Raw genomic sequence first — 14,941 nt, forward strand, 5'->3', positions numbered from 1 at the left:
CACTGCATTCACAGGGGGCAGCCACCAAGCCAGTGTGACAGTGGCGGCCTGGTCCGCTGCCAGAGAGCCGCTCAGAATGAAACAGCCAGACGCCAGCAAAGGGAACAGCTCCCCAAGGTGACTGCTCCCCAGATCTCAGCCTCTCTGTCTCTCACTGGGTTCCAAGGCTGGAAGCTTCCCTTGCTTCTCTTACAGCTCTTGGATCTGGTGGGTATGAACATCTTTCTGTTATCTGACTACAGGGAAGAGGCTGAATCCGCGCTGGCCTGTGGTGAGTGGATTACCATGGGACTAGCTTGGCTTTTGCTAACTAGCTAGCTGCAAAATACCACACAATCTAATGTCAGCGGGCATCCTCAGCAATGAAATGAACAAGTTGTACTAAATCATCGCTAAGATTCCTTTCAGGGCTAAGTCTCTATAGCTAGCTGTGCGTCACATAATCCACCTTCAGTAGACATCTCAGGAGGGCTTGCTCTGCACGCCCCGACGTGCCAAGGACTATGATGTGAGTGACTCACTGTTCTGCGGGCCTAAGCAAAGCTTTTACACAGCAAGCAAAGTATCTTCAGACAGCCTAACACCTTTACCTAAATTATTACAAACTGTTCTATTTATAATTAATTAAAAAATTATAAAAATAAAGTCCTATAATGTGAAGAGGAAGTTTATAAAATAAATAAAACAATAATATCACCAATCCGAAATTACTGTTTCTGCTAAATGAGATGCATATGCAGAATTTTCATTTGCATATTTGTTTTACATAAAATTTATCTCCTGCCCTTTCCATGTATCATAAATAATTTCTATTGCTAGAAAATTCATAGATACTTTCGAATAAGCTCAGTAAATTCAAATTGTTTTCTTTCCTACTATAATAGTAATACATACTCATTGAAAAAAAACTGAAAAGTAGAGATAAACAGAAAAAAAATCTTTTAATCCTACTACCAGAGATAATCTCTCGTAACAGTCTGGTGGAGGGTATTCTTTCTTGTCTTTTTTAATGCAGTAAACTATATTTTTCAAAGTAAAAAATGTTATATATGTTTAATAATTTGTTTTTTTTAACTTAACAATTTAACATTTTAAAATTAACAAATTAACATTTTAAAAATGTTCTCCTGTCCAAATCTCATGCTTTACTTTTATACTACTCCCTGCTTAGATCTAATTTTTAAGTAATAATGTAGCATTCCTATTTCAGCCAGCCTCTTACTGGGCACCCAGAGCTACATTAGATTCTGAAAAAGCAGTCCAAAAGAAACAGAAGATTTGGACTACGCCTGTGTAATTAAACACTGCTCAGGAGATGACTTGTTAGTGGGTTTATGATTCAGTATAGAACATTTTCTTTAACATACTGCTCCTAAATTCCATTTAGTTTTATTATCTGTATTCAGAATACTCTAATTTTGTGTAATCTCCTATTACTTTTTATCTTCTAACCTATTTTCGTAATCTTTGAGGTATTTTAAGTTCTGTATCAGTCTGCTTTTAATGCGTCCAATAAGAATGTCATCAGATTAAGAGGAATTCATCAGCTTCAGAGCATTCCATCCGCTATCTCCCAAAAGCTTCAAAAAACCAGTATGACTTGTCAATGGTCTGTTGTTTCCACTTTACAGGAACGTATCTGAGGCCAATGGAATTAATCTGATAGGATTTCAAGAGACCTCTCACATGCTGAAATTAAGATTCTGCCTTCACTTTTTTTTTTAAGATTTTATTTATTTGAGAGAGAGAGAACCAGACTCCCTGCTCAGGGGATGTAAGGCTTGATCCTAGGACCCCAAGATCATGACCGAGCTGAAGGAAGATGCTCAACCGACTGAGCCACCCAGGTGCCCCAAGTTTCTGCCTTCACTTAAAAAGCCATTGTTCAAATTCTTTTAGGAAGCCATCAAGTTCACCCTATTTGTCTTTCATAAGCTGCAAATACCTCATTTCATAAACATTCACAAAAACTATGATCTCTATGAGTTTTTTGAAGTTTATCACATTTCTCTCTCTCTTTTTAAAAAGGATTTTATTTATTTATTTGACAGAGACACAGCGAGAGAGGGAACACAAGCAGGGGGAGTGGGAGAGGGAAATGCTCCCTGCTTGGCAGGGAGCCCAGTGTGGGGCTCAATCCCAGGACCCTGGGATCATTACCCGAGCTGAAGGCAGACCATTAATGACTGAGCCACCCAGGCACCCCAAGTTTATCACATTTCTAAGAAAAATCTATAAAATAAAATTAGAGTATCAAAATAAATAGTTTGGTTTTCAAATTATATCAAACATAATTTCAAATTACAGCAAACATAATTTTATATGATACATATAATTTCATTCAAATTATATCAAACATCATTTCCCTATTGGCTTCATTTTTGAAAACATAGTTTTGGGGGCACCTGGGTGTTTCAATGGGTTGAGCCTCTGCCTTTGGCCTGGGTCATGATCTCAGGGTCCTGGGATTGAGCCCCACGTCAGGCTTTCTGCTCAGAGGGGAGCCTGCTTCCCCCTCTCTCTCTGCCTGCCTCTCTGCCTACTTGTGATCTCTCTGTCAAATAAATAAACTCTTAAAAAAAAAAAAAAGAAAACATCATTTCTTTAATGACGACTTTCATGGTATAGATTCTTCTGGCATCAAATTTTCCAAAATCTTTTAATCAAATATATTTTGGAAAATATTGATTTCTCTACTGATACTGTTTAAAACTTTAACAGCATTAAATAGCTCTGTTATGTTTCCTTGTGGGTAGAGTCTGGCTAACTACTATTCATCTCTTCCTCCTGGAGGGCAACCCCATGCCCAGGCACCGTCCAGTGCAGCAAGCTACCTGTGTGTAATCTTGACATCCTGCATTTGTTACAGTGTACTGCAACTGCCCATTACTTGTCTGTGTCCCCAGCTTGACAGTAAGTTACTGTAATGATGACAGAGACTGTTACCTAACCACTGTTTCCCAGTACTTATGGAGAACTTGACATAAAGTAGATATACTAATATATAATATACATATAATATATTATATATATATAAAGAATAAATTAATGGACTCAACAATATATTATAAAACAGAGCTGACAAGGGAAAAGAAAACATTGTTTTCAGAATATATTTCTTAGGCCAGTACTTTTAAAGGTTGAAAATTCTGAGACCATTATTAAGTACTTAGAACAAAGAATTAAATACATTTTATCTACAACTTCTCTAGTTACTGATATTTAACAACTGGATACAGATTTTCTCATTCAACTAGTGGAAACACAGCACCAGAAAGTTGCTCAACACAAAGCAAGAGCCTCCAGTACGATAACTCTAAGGTAGACTGGCAAATCCAGATTTCACCCTAAGTGTCTGAAATGACCAGCGGGTACACTTGCTCACCTTGCAGGAAAGGTCTGTAGCTGGTTGTTGGCAAGATGCAGGATCCGCAGGTGCGGGTGGCCCACCAGAACAGGCACACACTGGTCTGTCAGGAGGTTGTTGGTCAGATAGAGCAGCTGCAGAGCACTCAGACTCTCCTCTCCAGCGCCAGCAGATGGCAAAGATTCCAGACTGTTTGCAGATGCATTCAAGTATCTGAGACTGACACAACACACAGAAATCCCCGTTTCCTTTAAGGCTATTTGTTACCGTCATCCGATCTCACCGCGAGACACTGCTCCCAAACTTCTGACACAAGTCAATTCCTCCAGGGTTTTTTTCTAATTGATTCTATCCACTGAACCAAAGTTCCTTTTATTCAACTCAAGCAAGCCAAGCAGAGAGTAAAGAATTTAGGTTTGCTTATGTTCCCAGGCTTCCGCAGTGGCCTGATTCTAACCTAGTTTCATCTTTTACTGTCTGTTGTCCACAGAAAAGGTGTTGTTGAATCTCATGTTTACAAATTTATCAATGGTGAAGACACCCTTCAGGGAAGTTTTGGTCTGATTTTAATAGGATCGTATTTATTTAGAAAATTCCCTGACAGTCCCCTAATGATGGGCTTATAGGCTGTTGGCACCTATTTGCAATTATAGACATCATAATGAGCAACTTTGTGTCCTTATCTAATTATTTCTTTAGGCTATATTCCCAGAAGCAGAATTTATAGGGTCAAAAGATACATTCACCTTTAAGATTTGGGATATATGCACTGTCAAACTGAGCTCCAGAAAAGCTTTATCAAGTTATACCTTCCACAAGAAGGATATAAGAAAGTCAGTTTGCTCAATCCTTTGTCATCACTGAGTATCATAATTCATTTTAATCTCCACCAATCTAACAGATAACATATGGTATGATTTTTTAAAAAATTTGCCTAGCATGGTGTTTGATATATACAGAACATGCTTAATAAAAGACAGCTATTATTGTTAACCTTGTTGTGTGTTAAGTCTTCTTCATATTATGTGATTCACATCCCTAATTAGCTTTTTAGCTGTTGAGGGTACTGTTAATATGTGTATGTCTTTATATGTCCCGAAAATGCTCTGTGCAGAGTTAGTATTAAATTAATATCATTGACAGTTTGCTATAGCTACTAAGTAGCTTCCTTACTACAGATTCTAAGGTTGTAAACTAATTTTATTCAGACTGTCATTAGAACTAAATGCAACGGGGAGGAAAAAAAAAAAAAAAAGAACTAAATGCAGTGGGGCGCCCAGCTGGCTGTGGCATGTGCGATTCTTGATCCTGGGGCTGTGGGTTCAAGATCCATGTTAGGTGTAGAGATTGCTTAACAATAAAAACTTGAACAACAACAACAATCACAACAGCAACAACAAAGAGAGCACCTGGGTGGCTCAGTCAGTTAAGCATCTGACCTTTGATATTGGGGTTGTGGGTTTAATCCCCACATTGGGTACAGAAATTCCTTCATAATAAAATCTTAAAAAAAAAAAAAAAAAGAGGGTGATTCAAGTCAAGGTAAGCATCCAACTCTTGATTTTAGCTCAAGTCATGATCTCAGGGTTGTGAGATCAAGCCCTATGATGGGCTTATGCTGGGCACGGAGCCTGCTCAGTGGGTTAAAGCTTCTGCCTTCGGCTCAGGTCACGATCTCAGGGTCCTGGGATCGAGCCCCACATCAGGTTCTCTGCTTGGCGGGGAGCCTGCTTCCCCGCCAACTCCACCACCTGCCTCTCTGCCTACTTGTGATCTCTATGTGTCAAATAAATAAACAAAATCTTAAAAAAAAAAAAGAGCTAAATGCAGTGTTATGCATTACTAACAAATATTTATTAATTAACAAGTTAAATGTTACTGAAGTAAAATCCCATATAAGCTTTCCTAAAAGAAAATGCCCTCAAATATTTTATAGAATTTCCAAAGATTTTTTTTGACGAAAATCCAAACAAGTATATTATACATTTAGAAATACATAAACTGCCAAAGAGTAAGCCAGACACTTGTGAGCTAAATGCTTTTCATATGTATCCTATAGCTTTATGTTAAATAACTAATGCTCATCTCTGTTTTCTCGATCTCTGAACTGAAGACAATAGAGCAGAAGACTATAATTAAAACGAGTTTTCACTTAATGGTAACATATGCATAAAATAAACCTGATTGCAGGAAGTAATAGGAAAACACACTATCTACTTGTTAATTTACAATGAAAACACAAAAAAACACCTTTTGGAACAAAGTTACCTTTAAATGCACAGTTTTCAAAGTAGGTAGTAAAAAAGCACTGCACATTAAGAATATAACTTGATGATAGCTTGGTAAAGCAAGAAGCAAAAACTAAATTAACTTTACTGATATGTTCTTTTCTCCCACATGCAAAAGCTGAAAATTGCCCAAGAAAGCTTTATCAGAATGCTGTAATTTTTCTTTAAGAGGTCATAAATGTATTCATTTTCGGAGATGAAAGCCTGTTTGAAATTTCCCAAGCTGCCTGAAATTGTTTGCAACACTAAAACTTCTTCACCATTTGATGGTTATTTCAACTCCTGAGTTAAAGAATACATGCCATGTTTCATTTCCTATAAATTACTCATATAAGTCAATCCCCACCTATAGTTGGACCACACGGCAAACACTGTAAATAGAGTTCCAAAGGTCACGCCAATGACAATTCAATACTGTTTGTATTGATGACTCTCTTTTCAATAAACGCTGTGGCACTTACTTTAAGGCCTTGGAGAAGAGCGTATCTGGCAGCCTGGTGAGCAGGTTATGCTGAATATCCAGCGCCTCCAAAGGGATGTGCTCCGCCAGCACCGGGAGGCTCTGCACCTGGTTGTGCCCCACCATTAGCTTTCTGAGACTCAAGCTACTAAGGATTCTAAGGGCAACAGTACAAAGAAACAAATGAAAAATCTTTCTTAAATCACAGTTTCTGAGTATACTGTTGGCCATCTCCCTGAAATCAGTAAACTAATAGATGTCTATTCTAGACAGTCTCCTCACTGGCAAGCACCTGAGCCAAAAGGACGGCCACAAGCATATGCTTACCCACCACCCACCAGCAAGTCATTTTAAGGTCATTTTGGAAAAAGGTGACTTAATGAAAGCAAACAACACAGATCTAAACAAACAAACAAAAGCAATTTCTAGAATAAATTGATTCATATTTTAAGTCTAGACAGCACCAAAATTCAATGAGTTTATTAACACACAGTTTATTCTTGAACAACATGGATTTGAATTGCATAGGTCCATTTATGTGCAGATTTTTTTTTAATAAAGGCAACATAGTACTGTAAATGTATTTTCTATTCCTCATGATTTTCTTGAACGAGGTTTTCTCTAGCTTACTTTAAGAATAGAGTATAAGATACATATAACACACAAAACACAACTGTTTATGTGATCAGTAAGGCTTCTGGTCAACAGTAGGCTCTGATTTTTGGGGGGGTGGGGAGTCAAAAGTTACATGTGGATTTTCAACTAAGCGGGGTCCAGGACCCATAACCTCCACACTGTTCAAAGGTCAACTGTAACTGAATGTAATAAATAAAAACATTTATTATAACAAAAACTACTACTTATTTAGAGTTTAAAATGTGCCAAGCCAATTTAACTATTAAGTTCAGAAGGGTTAAGGGACTTCGATTTCCCAAAGATCTCACACTGAATGTGGGAAATCGTATCGTCGGGACTAGAACTAAGGTCTGATTCCAAAGGCTGCGTTCACACCTACTATGCTGCAAGCCTCTAGTTTATTTTAAAGACTCCACTAGGTACAACTACATATTTTACACCTCAGTGCTTCTGAATATTCCATTCCCTCATTCCCAGTATCTCCTCTTTTCCCCCTCCACATACAGAAATCTTACCATGTTGTAAAAAGTCTTCCTGAATATGCAAATCTCTCATGAAGCATTCTCTAACCATTGAAAGTTGTGAATTTCTAAAACATTTGATTCATACAGCATAATGATGAAGAGTGAGGGCTTCAGATTAAGAACAACTACACTCAAATGTCAGCTCCCATCATTTCCTCGTCAAGTGTGACCTTGGGCAAGCTACCGAACCGCTACAGGCCCTTATTCCCTCATTTGTGAGATGAGAATAAGTGTCTATGTAATAACGTGGTTAAAGGATTAATAAGATAATAAAATTGAGATTCTTAGAATATTACTCAGCTCCTAATAACTTATCCAATACAAATGATCTATTACCATAATCAAGTCCCTGATCTATGCCAATAACTCCTGTTACATTTTATCACAGTTATCTGTGCACAAGCCACCCCAACTATCCACTTACCAGTTCCATGCAGGCCAACACTGGGCATTAGCCATCACTGTATTCCTTACCACACTTCACACTGCCCTGCACTCAGCAAGTACTCAATATTTAACAACAACAACAAAAAAAAGAATGAAAAACCTTTGAAAGGCAACCCAAGGGGCATCTGGGTGGCTCAGTCGATTAAGTGTCTGACTTTGGCTCTGGTTGTGATCCCAGGGTCCTGGGACGGAGTCCCAAGTCAAGTACACTGCTTGGGGAATCTGCTTCTCCCTCTGCCCCTCCCGTTCTGTCTCTCTCTCAAATAAATAAATAAAATCTTGAAAAAAGAAGGGGGGGGCAACCCAAACCTAGGAAAAGAATTACAGATGCATACAAACACACGTACCTCAAGGGAACCTCTGTCAGAAGATTATAGCTCACATCTAATATTTCCATCTTCTTTGCTTCACAGGCCCAGTCAGGGACACACTCTAGCAGGTTTCTACAGAAAATAATTAAAAGGCATCGCTGAAGACGACAAGTGGAACTCATTTCACTAGTCTGTAATATATCTGTTGACCAGCCTGTGAGTGCCTTGAGGGCAGAAGCACTCTCCCCAAAGCATCCCTAGCACGCCACCTGGAATATGGAAGGTGCTCAATGAATGCTGTTGATAGGAAGAGAGAGACAAACACATGAACATGTATTATATTCCATCAATTATGCTACCTGCTCAAAGAAGACACCGAGGCTCCGAGCACCAAGGAAAGCACAGAGTAGAGAGATGGGTGAAGGTAAGACAATGAAATCAGTGGCATTCTAAACAAACTTTCAAAGATGAGTAGGATTTGCACAGGTAATAAATGACTGGAGGAGAAGAGAAGGAAAACTGTAGAGAAAATGAACCAAGTGAATACACAGGTGAGGAAGTGGGGACAGAAGGTAAGTGGTGGCAGAAGCTTCAAGTCATTTACAACGTGAGTCCAGGCCACCCAGCAGATAGTCAGCACAAGGAATTCAAGGTTCAGATGATACTTAGATTTGCAAAGGCTCAAAGAATCTACTGATGGACAGATCACATCATGAGGCAGGAAGAAGCAGATACTGCTACAACAGCCAAGCGAAGGGAGCACTCTGCCCGACGTGGATTAGGGCCAGCTCCCCCAACACACATGACATCTGGGTTAGAACCAAAAGAATGTTGTACTTTTTTTTTTTTTAAAGATTTTATTTATTTATTTGTCAGAGAGAGAGCGAGTGAGAGCAAGCACAGGCAGACAGAGTGGCAGGCAGAGTCAGAGGGAGAAGCAGGCTCCCTGAGGAACAAGGAGCCCGATGCGGGACTCGATCCCATGACGCCGGGATGATGACCCGAGCTAAAGGCAGCTGCTTAATCAACTGAGCCACCCAGGCGTCCCAAGAATGTTGTACACTGACCCAAGATGACAAAGTCATACTAAGCAAGAGGTGACAACATGCGGTAGAGCAGCAAGAAGAAAAGAAAGGGCATGGTGTATGTGAGGAATAATCGGCAGTCTGGTGAGGCCAGCAGCAAATATGGAGCCAAGGGGGAGGAAACAAGCTGGAGAGATGTAAATCATGTCTAGAAGATTGTGACTTTATCCTGCAGGGACAGGAGGATCACTGACGGGTCTGTAAGCAGTAGGAAGACACAGTCCGTGTTGTACCTTCAAGAGCTCACCCTGTGGCTACTCAGAGGTCTGGCTGAGGTGCTTTTTTTTAGTAAAAGGAAGCTGCTACAGATTTCCAGACAAGACATGGTATGGGCCCAAGTGGGTGGTAAGACAAAAGGAAAGGAGGGGAGGGATTCCAGAAATATCTAAGAGACAAAAATCAAAGCAACTGGGAGATGAATTAGACATGGGAGTAGAGCAGAAGAATAAAAAATTATTTTCAGGCTTTTCATCTAGGGATAAAAATCATATCCCGAGAAAGGACTGGTAGGCTCCAAAAGAGGTTGGAAATATAAGTTGCAAGTGGTGTCCATCTGATAGGACTATCTTATGATAATCCCAAAAGCTGAAGCAGACATAAGACAACAAGCTAAGCTAGGGTTGGAGGAATGAATAAGGAGTTTCACTTGGCACATGTGTGAAGTACTTGTAGACAGGCAGGTCAAAAATCCCTAATGCGCAACTGGACACATGGGTCTGAGGCTGGAAGGGGCCGGATAGGCAATCTAGGTGATGTTGACACCAAGTGTAGCTGAACTCATGGAGTAAATGAGACTCTGTCGCATGAGAACGTAGCAGGCAAAGGCAGAGCCAATAAGGAACCTGTAAAAGGCTGGCTGAGGAAGAAGAGTGCGCAGGAGACAGGAGGGGTCGAAGCCGTATGAAAAAAATCTGGTTGTATTAGCCAGCTGAGGAAAAAGCATGCTTGAAGAAAAGAGAGCAGGAATGACAGTGTTGACATAAAGCAGTTCCATATGAGAAGGCTGAAAGCAAGCTGTGACGGAATAAACGAATGGGAACCGAGGAAACTGAGCCAACAAATGAACATACTTACTGAGAAATTTGGACAAAAAGGGAATGTGAAGAATTAGGTAAGACCTAGAGGGGCTGCAAGTAGCTGTGTTTTTTAAGACAGACAAGGTGTGAGTGTGAGTGGATGGAGAAGAGGGAAGACCACGACCACACACGAGGGCGGGGGGAAGTGGTCTCACAGAGCCAGGTGTGGAGCAGGGGAGCAGCTGCTGGTCCAGCCCAAGAGGCCGGCCTGGACCCTAACAGAGGAAAGAAGTGGAGAATGGATGTCAATCTACATGCCTTCAAGCAAGGTGAGAGGAAGCTGAGGGAGACGGCCTAAGATGATCTCGATTTTCCCAATCCAGTGAGGAGCTAAGCTCTGGAGCACAGGAGAAGGGAGGCAGAGCAGCGGAGGGAAGCCAAGCCATGTGGAGCAGATGCCCAGGACACTGGAAGGACCCGACAAGAGAAAAGACTGATCAGCTCCAGCTGAGGTTGGAAACTGTGACTTTACAGTGATGTCCGTATGATTTTCTTTAGCGATGATCAAGCCCGGAGGAGAAGGTAAATCTTAGTATTGACCCATGCTGTGGTTTTGCTGAGAAGATATAACAGAAAGAAGGGGATGGAAAGGAATCTAGAACAACAGCTTAATAATAATAGTAACAAAGTAACAACAAAAAGAAACCTGGCTCTAAGAGTTACTATTTCCTGAAAGATATTTTGTGCCAGGCATCATACAAACCTTCTGCATTTAGTATCTCATTTAATCTTTGACACTAACCATACAGGACCCCGTCCACCTTCTGCCTGCTCTATCACTCCATGATCACAGCATTTAAGAAGCTACCCTGTAATTCTCTGTTTGGTTGTCAAACTCTCCACCAGACCATAAAACTCAACCACTGAATCCTGAATGCCCAACAGTATTAAAAATGAAGGGAAGGAAGCATACCTTTATATTTGTTCTTGCCCATCAATAAAATATCATTGATATATAATTAATATTTCTCTGACCATCAGATCAACATGAGTCATAAGAATACCAAATAATTAAGAGAAGAAAAATTTAAAATAAGTCATTAAAAACCAAGAATTATCTGATTTCAATCAGCAAAAAGGAAATCATTGCCACAAAGAAGATAAAAGATCTTCTTTGTTTGCACCTCATTCTAAATTCCCCGACTTTAAGAATAATTCACAGGCACCTTTCTGTTTCAAAAGGACCTTCCCTTGAAATAGACGGCATGGCAATTAAAAGTATTCCTCCCCTCATCCATTCTCCCCCCTCCAGGCTATCCAAAATTTCCATGTACTTAGATCTCTTATACCTCAAAACCACCAAAGTATCCACATCTATCTCTTAAACATTAAGAATCAAACAAGCACCACTCTCATGCGACACACTCACCGGGAAAGTTCTAGAGAAGTGAGTTGACTGGGTACTGGATAGACATTCACTGCTGTCAGCCCTAATAAAAAAAACAAACAGGTGTTAGTGACACTCACCAAAGAAGAAAGTAACTGAGAGTAATCAAGGGCAAAGTGGCTCCGTGAGATCAGCAGGGAGAAAACTGATGTCATCTACTGAGATGGACTGAAGACAAAAACCTGGGTAACTTGCAATGACTAACTTTGACTACCTGATCCTGATCTTAAAACCAAATAAAACAACTAATAGAAGGATCCTATGTACTGGTCTGAATTCACATTAGCTCAGGCAGTTGTTAAATGTCAACAGTGACTACTTAGCTCTTAAACTTTAAAAAAAAAATTAATAATTGGATTTTTACTGGCAATATTTTAACTTTTAAAGTAAAACATAAATACAGTAAACTGTATTTAACTTAAACAATCTTAAGTGTATAGATCAACGAATTTTTACAAACAGAACCCAATGGGGTAACCAGTACCCAGATCAAGAAACAGCACCTTACCAGCTGCCCCCAAGACCCCAGCTGGGCAACCCTACCCTGACTCCAAATACCACAGATCATTTTTACGTATCCATATAAATACACACAGCCTGCATAATTTTCTGTCTGGCTTTATTTCCTCCACATCGTGACTGGGAGATTTGGTGCTATTACTACATATGGCTGTAGTTCACTCATTCTCATGGCCATATCAAATATTTTATGTAAGTATACCACAATTTATTTAACCATTTTAGAGTTGGTAGGCATTGAAATCTTTTACAGTTTGGGGTCACTATGAAATTATGAATACTGCTTCCATGAACATTTTTGTCCATGTCTTTTGTGGACACAGACATACCAGCATTTATGCTGGTATAAGATAGGAGAGCAAGAGAGAGAGTAGACAATTCTTTGGTTTTCCAAAGTGGTTGCACTGATTTACACCCACAACAGCAGATGCTGGCATTTTCAGTCTTTTCTGTTCTAGTCACTCTGTTAGGTGAGCAGCGGTATCACGCTGGGGTTTTAATTTGCATATCCGTGATGGCCAGTGAGGCTGAGTGCCTTTTCCTTTTCCTAAGGGAACTTGGATAACCTCTTTTGCAAAGCTGAGTTCTTTACTTTTTTTTTTTTTTTTTAAGATTTTATTTATTTGACAGACAGAGATCACAAGTAGGCAGAGAGGCAGGCAGAGAGAGAGGAGGAAGCAGGCTCCCCGCAGAGCAGAGAGCTGGGATCATGACCTGAGCCGAAGGCAGAGGCTTTAACCCACTGAGCCACCCAGGCACCCCGAGTTCTTTACTTTTGAGGCATCAGAACTGCAAGTGTTGGTATAAATTCTTCCAGGTTGTAGAACTAAAGGGTTCCTTAAGTTCCTTAAGTTGCTAACTTCAAGCAAGCCACATTTAGTAGGGCACCGTGAGAGAAAAATCAGTCCCTAAGACAGGGTGTACATCAATGAGTCCTTTTCCAGCAGGGCCACTCACTCAGATTCTCTAGATACATTGAGAATATAGAATGGGCCTGAAAACAAGTATTTACATGACAAAAGACAGACTATCATCTCACAGTAATATCTATAAACAGCACAAGTGGACACTCATCAGCTGTGACACTGTTTGGACCTAAGCTATTAATCTAAGCTTCAATTTGAAACTTCTCTAGCATGATAAAGGAAATGAAAAGAGAAGTCCTTATCTTTTATCCTAAAAATGTATTTTAGAAATTCAGAAAAGAGAATAATGAACAGTCATCCACCCACTATCCAGTTTTTAATGGATCTTCACATTCTGCCTTATATACAGACTTTTCAAAGAATTAAAATACTGCACATACCAAGAGGTAAACATCATTTTGAATAGGATTTTTCTCTCTCCTATGGGTACTTTTATACTGCTATGGCATACATATAGCTAAGGAAACAACATTTCTGTGTGTCTGAAAATCTGATAGCAACTATCTTGGTATACATATAATTATGCTTTTCTCCACACCCCCCCCCAAATAACGTTTCTAAGATTTGCCCAGATTAACACAGAGAGCTTCAGGGCATTCATTTCCATTGCTGTGCAACATTCTATTGTATAAATATGTCTTCCTATCAATAGTCATATTTTTTTTCTTACTTTTTTTTTCACCATAAGGAACATCACCTTATGCACATGTGAGGACTTCCGGGAGATATCCCAAATGGAGAAACTGTCAGAATATGGGCTACACGCATCTTTGACTTCTTTTAACACTGTCTAATTGCTCTCCCAAGGGGTTTTACCAAATGACTCTCTCACTGACAATGTGTGAGAGCTGCTTCTCCACATCTTCAAAGCACTTCGCAGTATTTTTTTTTTAATTTGTTGAGTATACAATGGCATTATCAAAATTTGCACTCTTTGACACTTAGTGATACTCAACATTTTCCCCCATCCCTTCCTTAGTACAGAAAAAGTAATTATAATTTCCTTGGTAAAGAAAACTCCATAAAAAGAATGGCCCCAACAAATATGGGATCTTTTACACCTAAAAATATTCCTGGAGCAAATCACTATTGAAGTGAGTGGCTTCTCATTCTAGAACTGAAGCAGCACAAAGTTTTAGACTAGAGATGGGCAAAAGTAAAGGGCTAAGCCTGTGACAAATATTTTAGGCTTTGCAGGCACGCCAGTCTCACTTACAGCAACTTCATTCTGCCACTGTCTCGTGAGACCAGTAACCTGTAAACAAATTGACAGTGGACATGTTCCAACCAGTCTATTCACTGAGATTTGAATTTCATGAAACCTTCCAAATCAAAATTACTCTTTTGATCTCTTAACCCTGCCACTAAAAAATGTATAAACCCCCTTCCTCGTGGGCCCTATAGAAACAGGTGGTGGCCAGATCTAGCCCGTGGGCTGTGGTTTGTCAACACTTTTTCTAGCCTATTATTGATACTCTATTTTGAACATGCTTGCCCACCCTCCTACCCCTAGTTATTTTGCAAAATGCCCATTATACTTCTTTAGTGAATATCCAAGTATCCTGCAATGCCTTTTTATGCATATCTCAACCACTTAAGTGTTGACAGCAAACTTGAAAGACAAAGCTGGTCTCCACGAACCTCAAACTATACTTTGCAGAGTGGTTGAGCAACAGCACAGATGCCACTGTTCTTAGAAAACTCAGATGAGGGGTGCCTGGGTGGCTCAGTCATTAGCATCTGCCTTTGGCTTGAGTCCTAGTCCCAAAATCCTGAGATCAAGTCCCATGTTGGGCTCCCTGCTCAGCAGGCAGCCTGCTTCTCCCTCTCCCACGCCCCCTCTTATGCTCTCTCTTTCGCTGTGACTCTCTCTGTCAAATAAATAAATAAAATCTTGGGAGGCCTGGGTGGCTCA

At 40.0% G+C, this 14,941-nt stretch overlaps 1 protein-coding gene across 2 annotated transcripts in view; it reads right to left on the minus strand.

The window, feature by feature from the left end:
• Window positions 1–14,941, minus strand: part of PHLPP2 (PH domain and leucine rich repeat protein phosphatase 2) — a 74,004-nt gene that overhangs the window by 9,685 nt on the left and 49,378 nt on the right. For both annotated transcript variants that reach the window (XM_059152031.1, XM_059152030.1), the window contains 4 exons: window positions 11,564–11,624; window positions 8,070–8,165; window positions 6,117–6,272; window positions 3,386–3,586 (listed from right to left, as the gene is read on the minus strand). In XM_059152031.1, the coding sequence (XP_059008014.1) occupies window positions 3,386–3,586; window positions 6,117–6,272; window positions 8,070–8,165; window positions 11,564–11,624 (514 nt within the window). The remainder of the gene's footprint in view (window positions 1–3,385; window positions 3,587–6,116; window positions 6,273–8,069; window positions 8,166–11,563; window positions 11,625–14,941) is intronic.

This window comes from Mustela lutreola, chromosome 16, assembly GCF_030435805.1.
Source record: "Mustela lutreola isolate mMusLut2 chromosome 16, mMusLut2.pri, whole genome shotgun sequence".
Lineage (NCBI taxonomy): Eukaryota > Metazoa > Chordata > Mammalia > Carnivora > Mustelidae > Mustela > Mustela lutreola.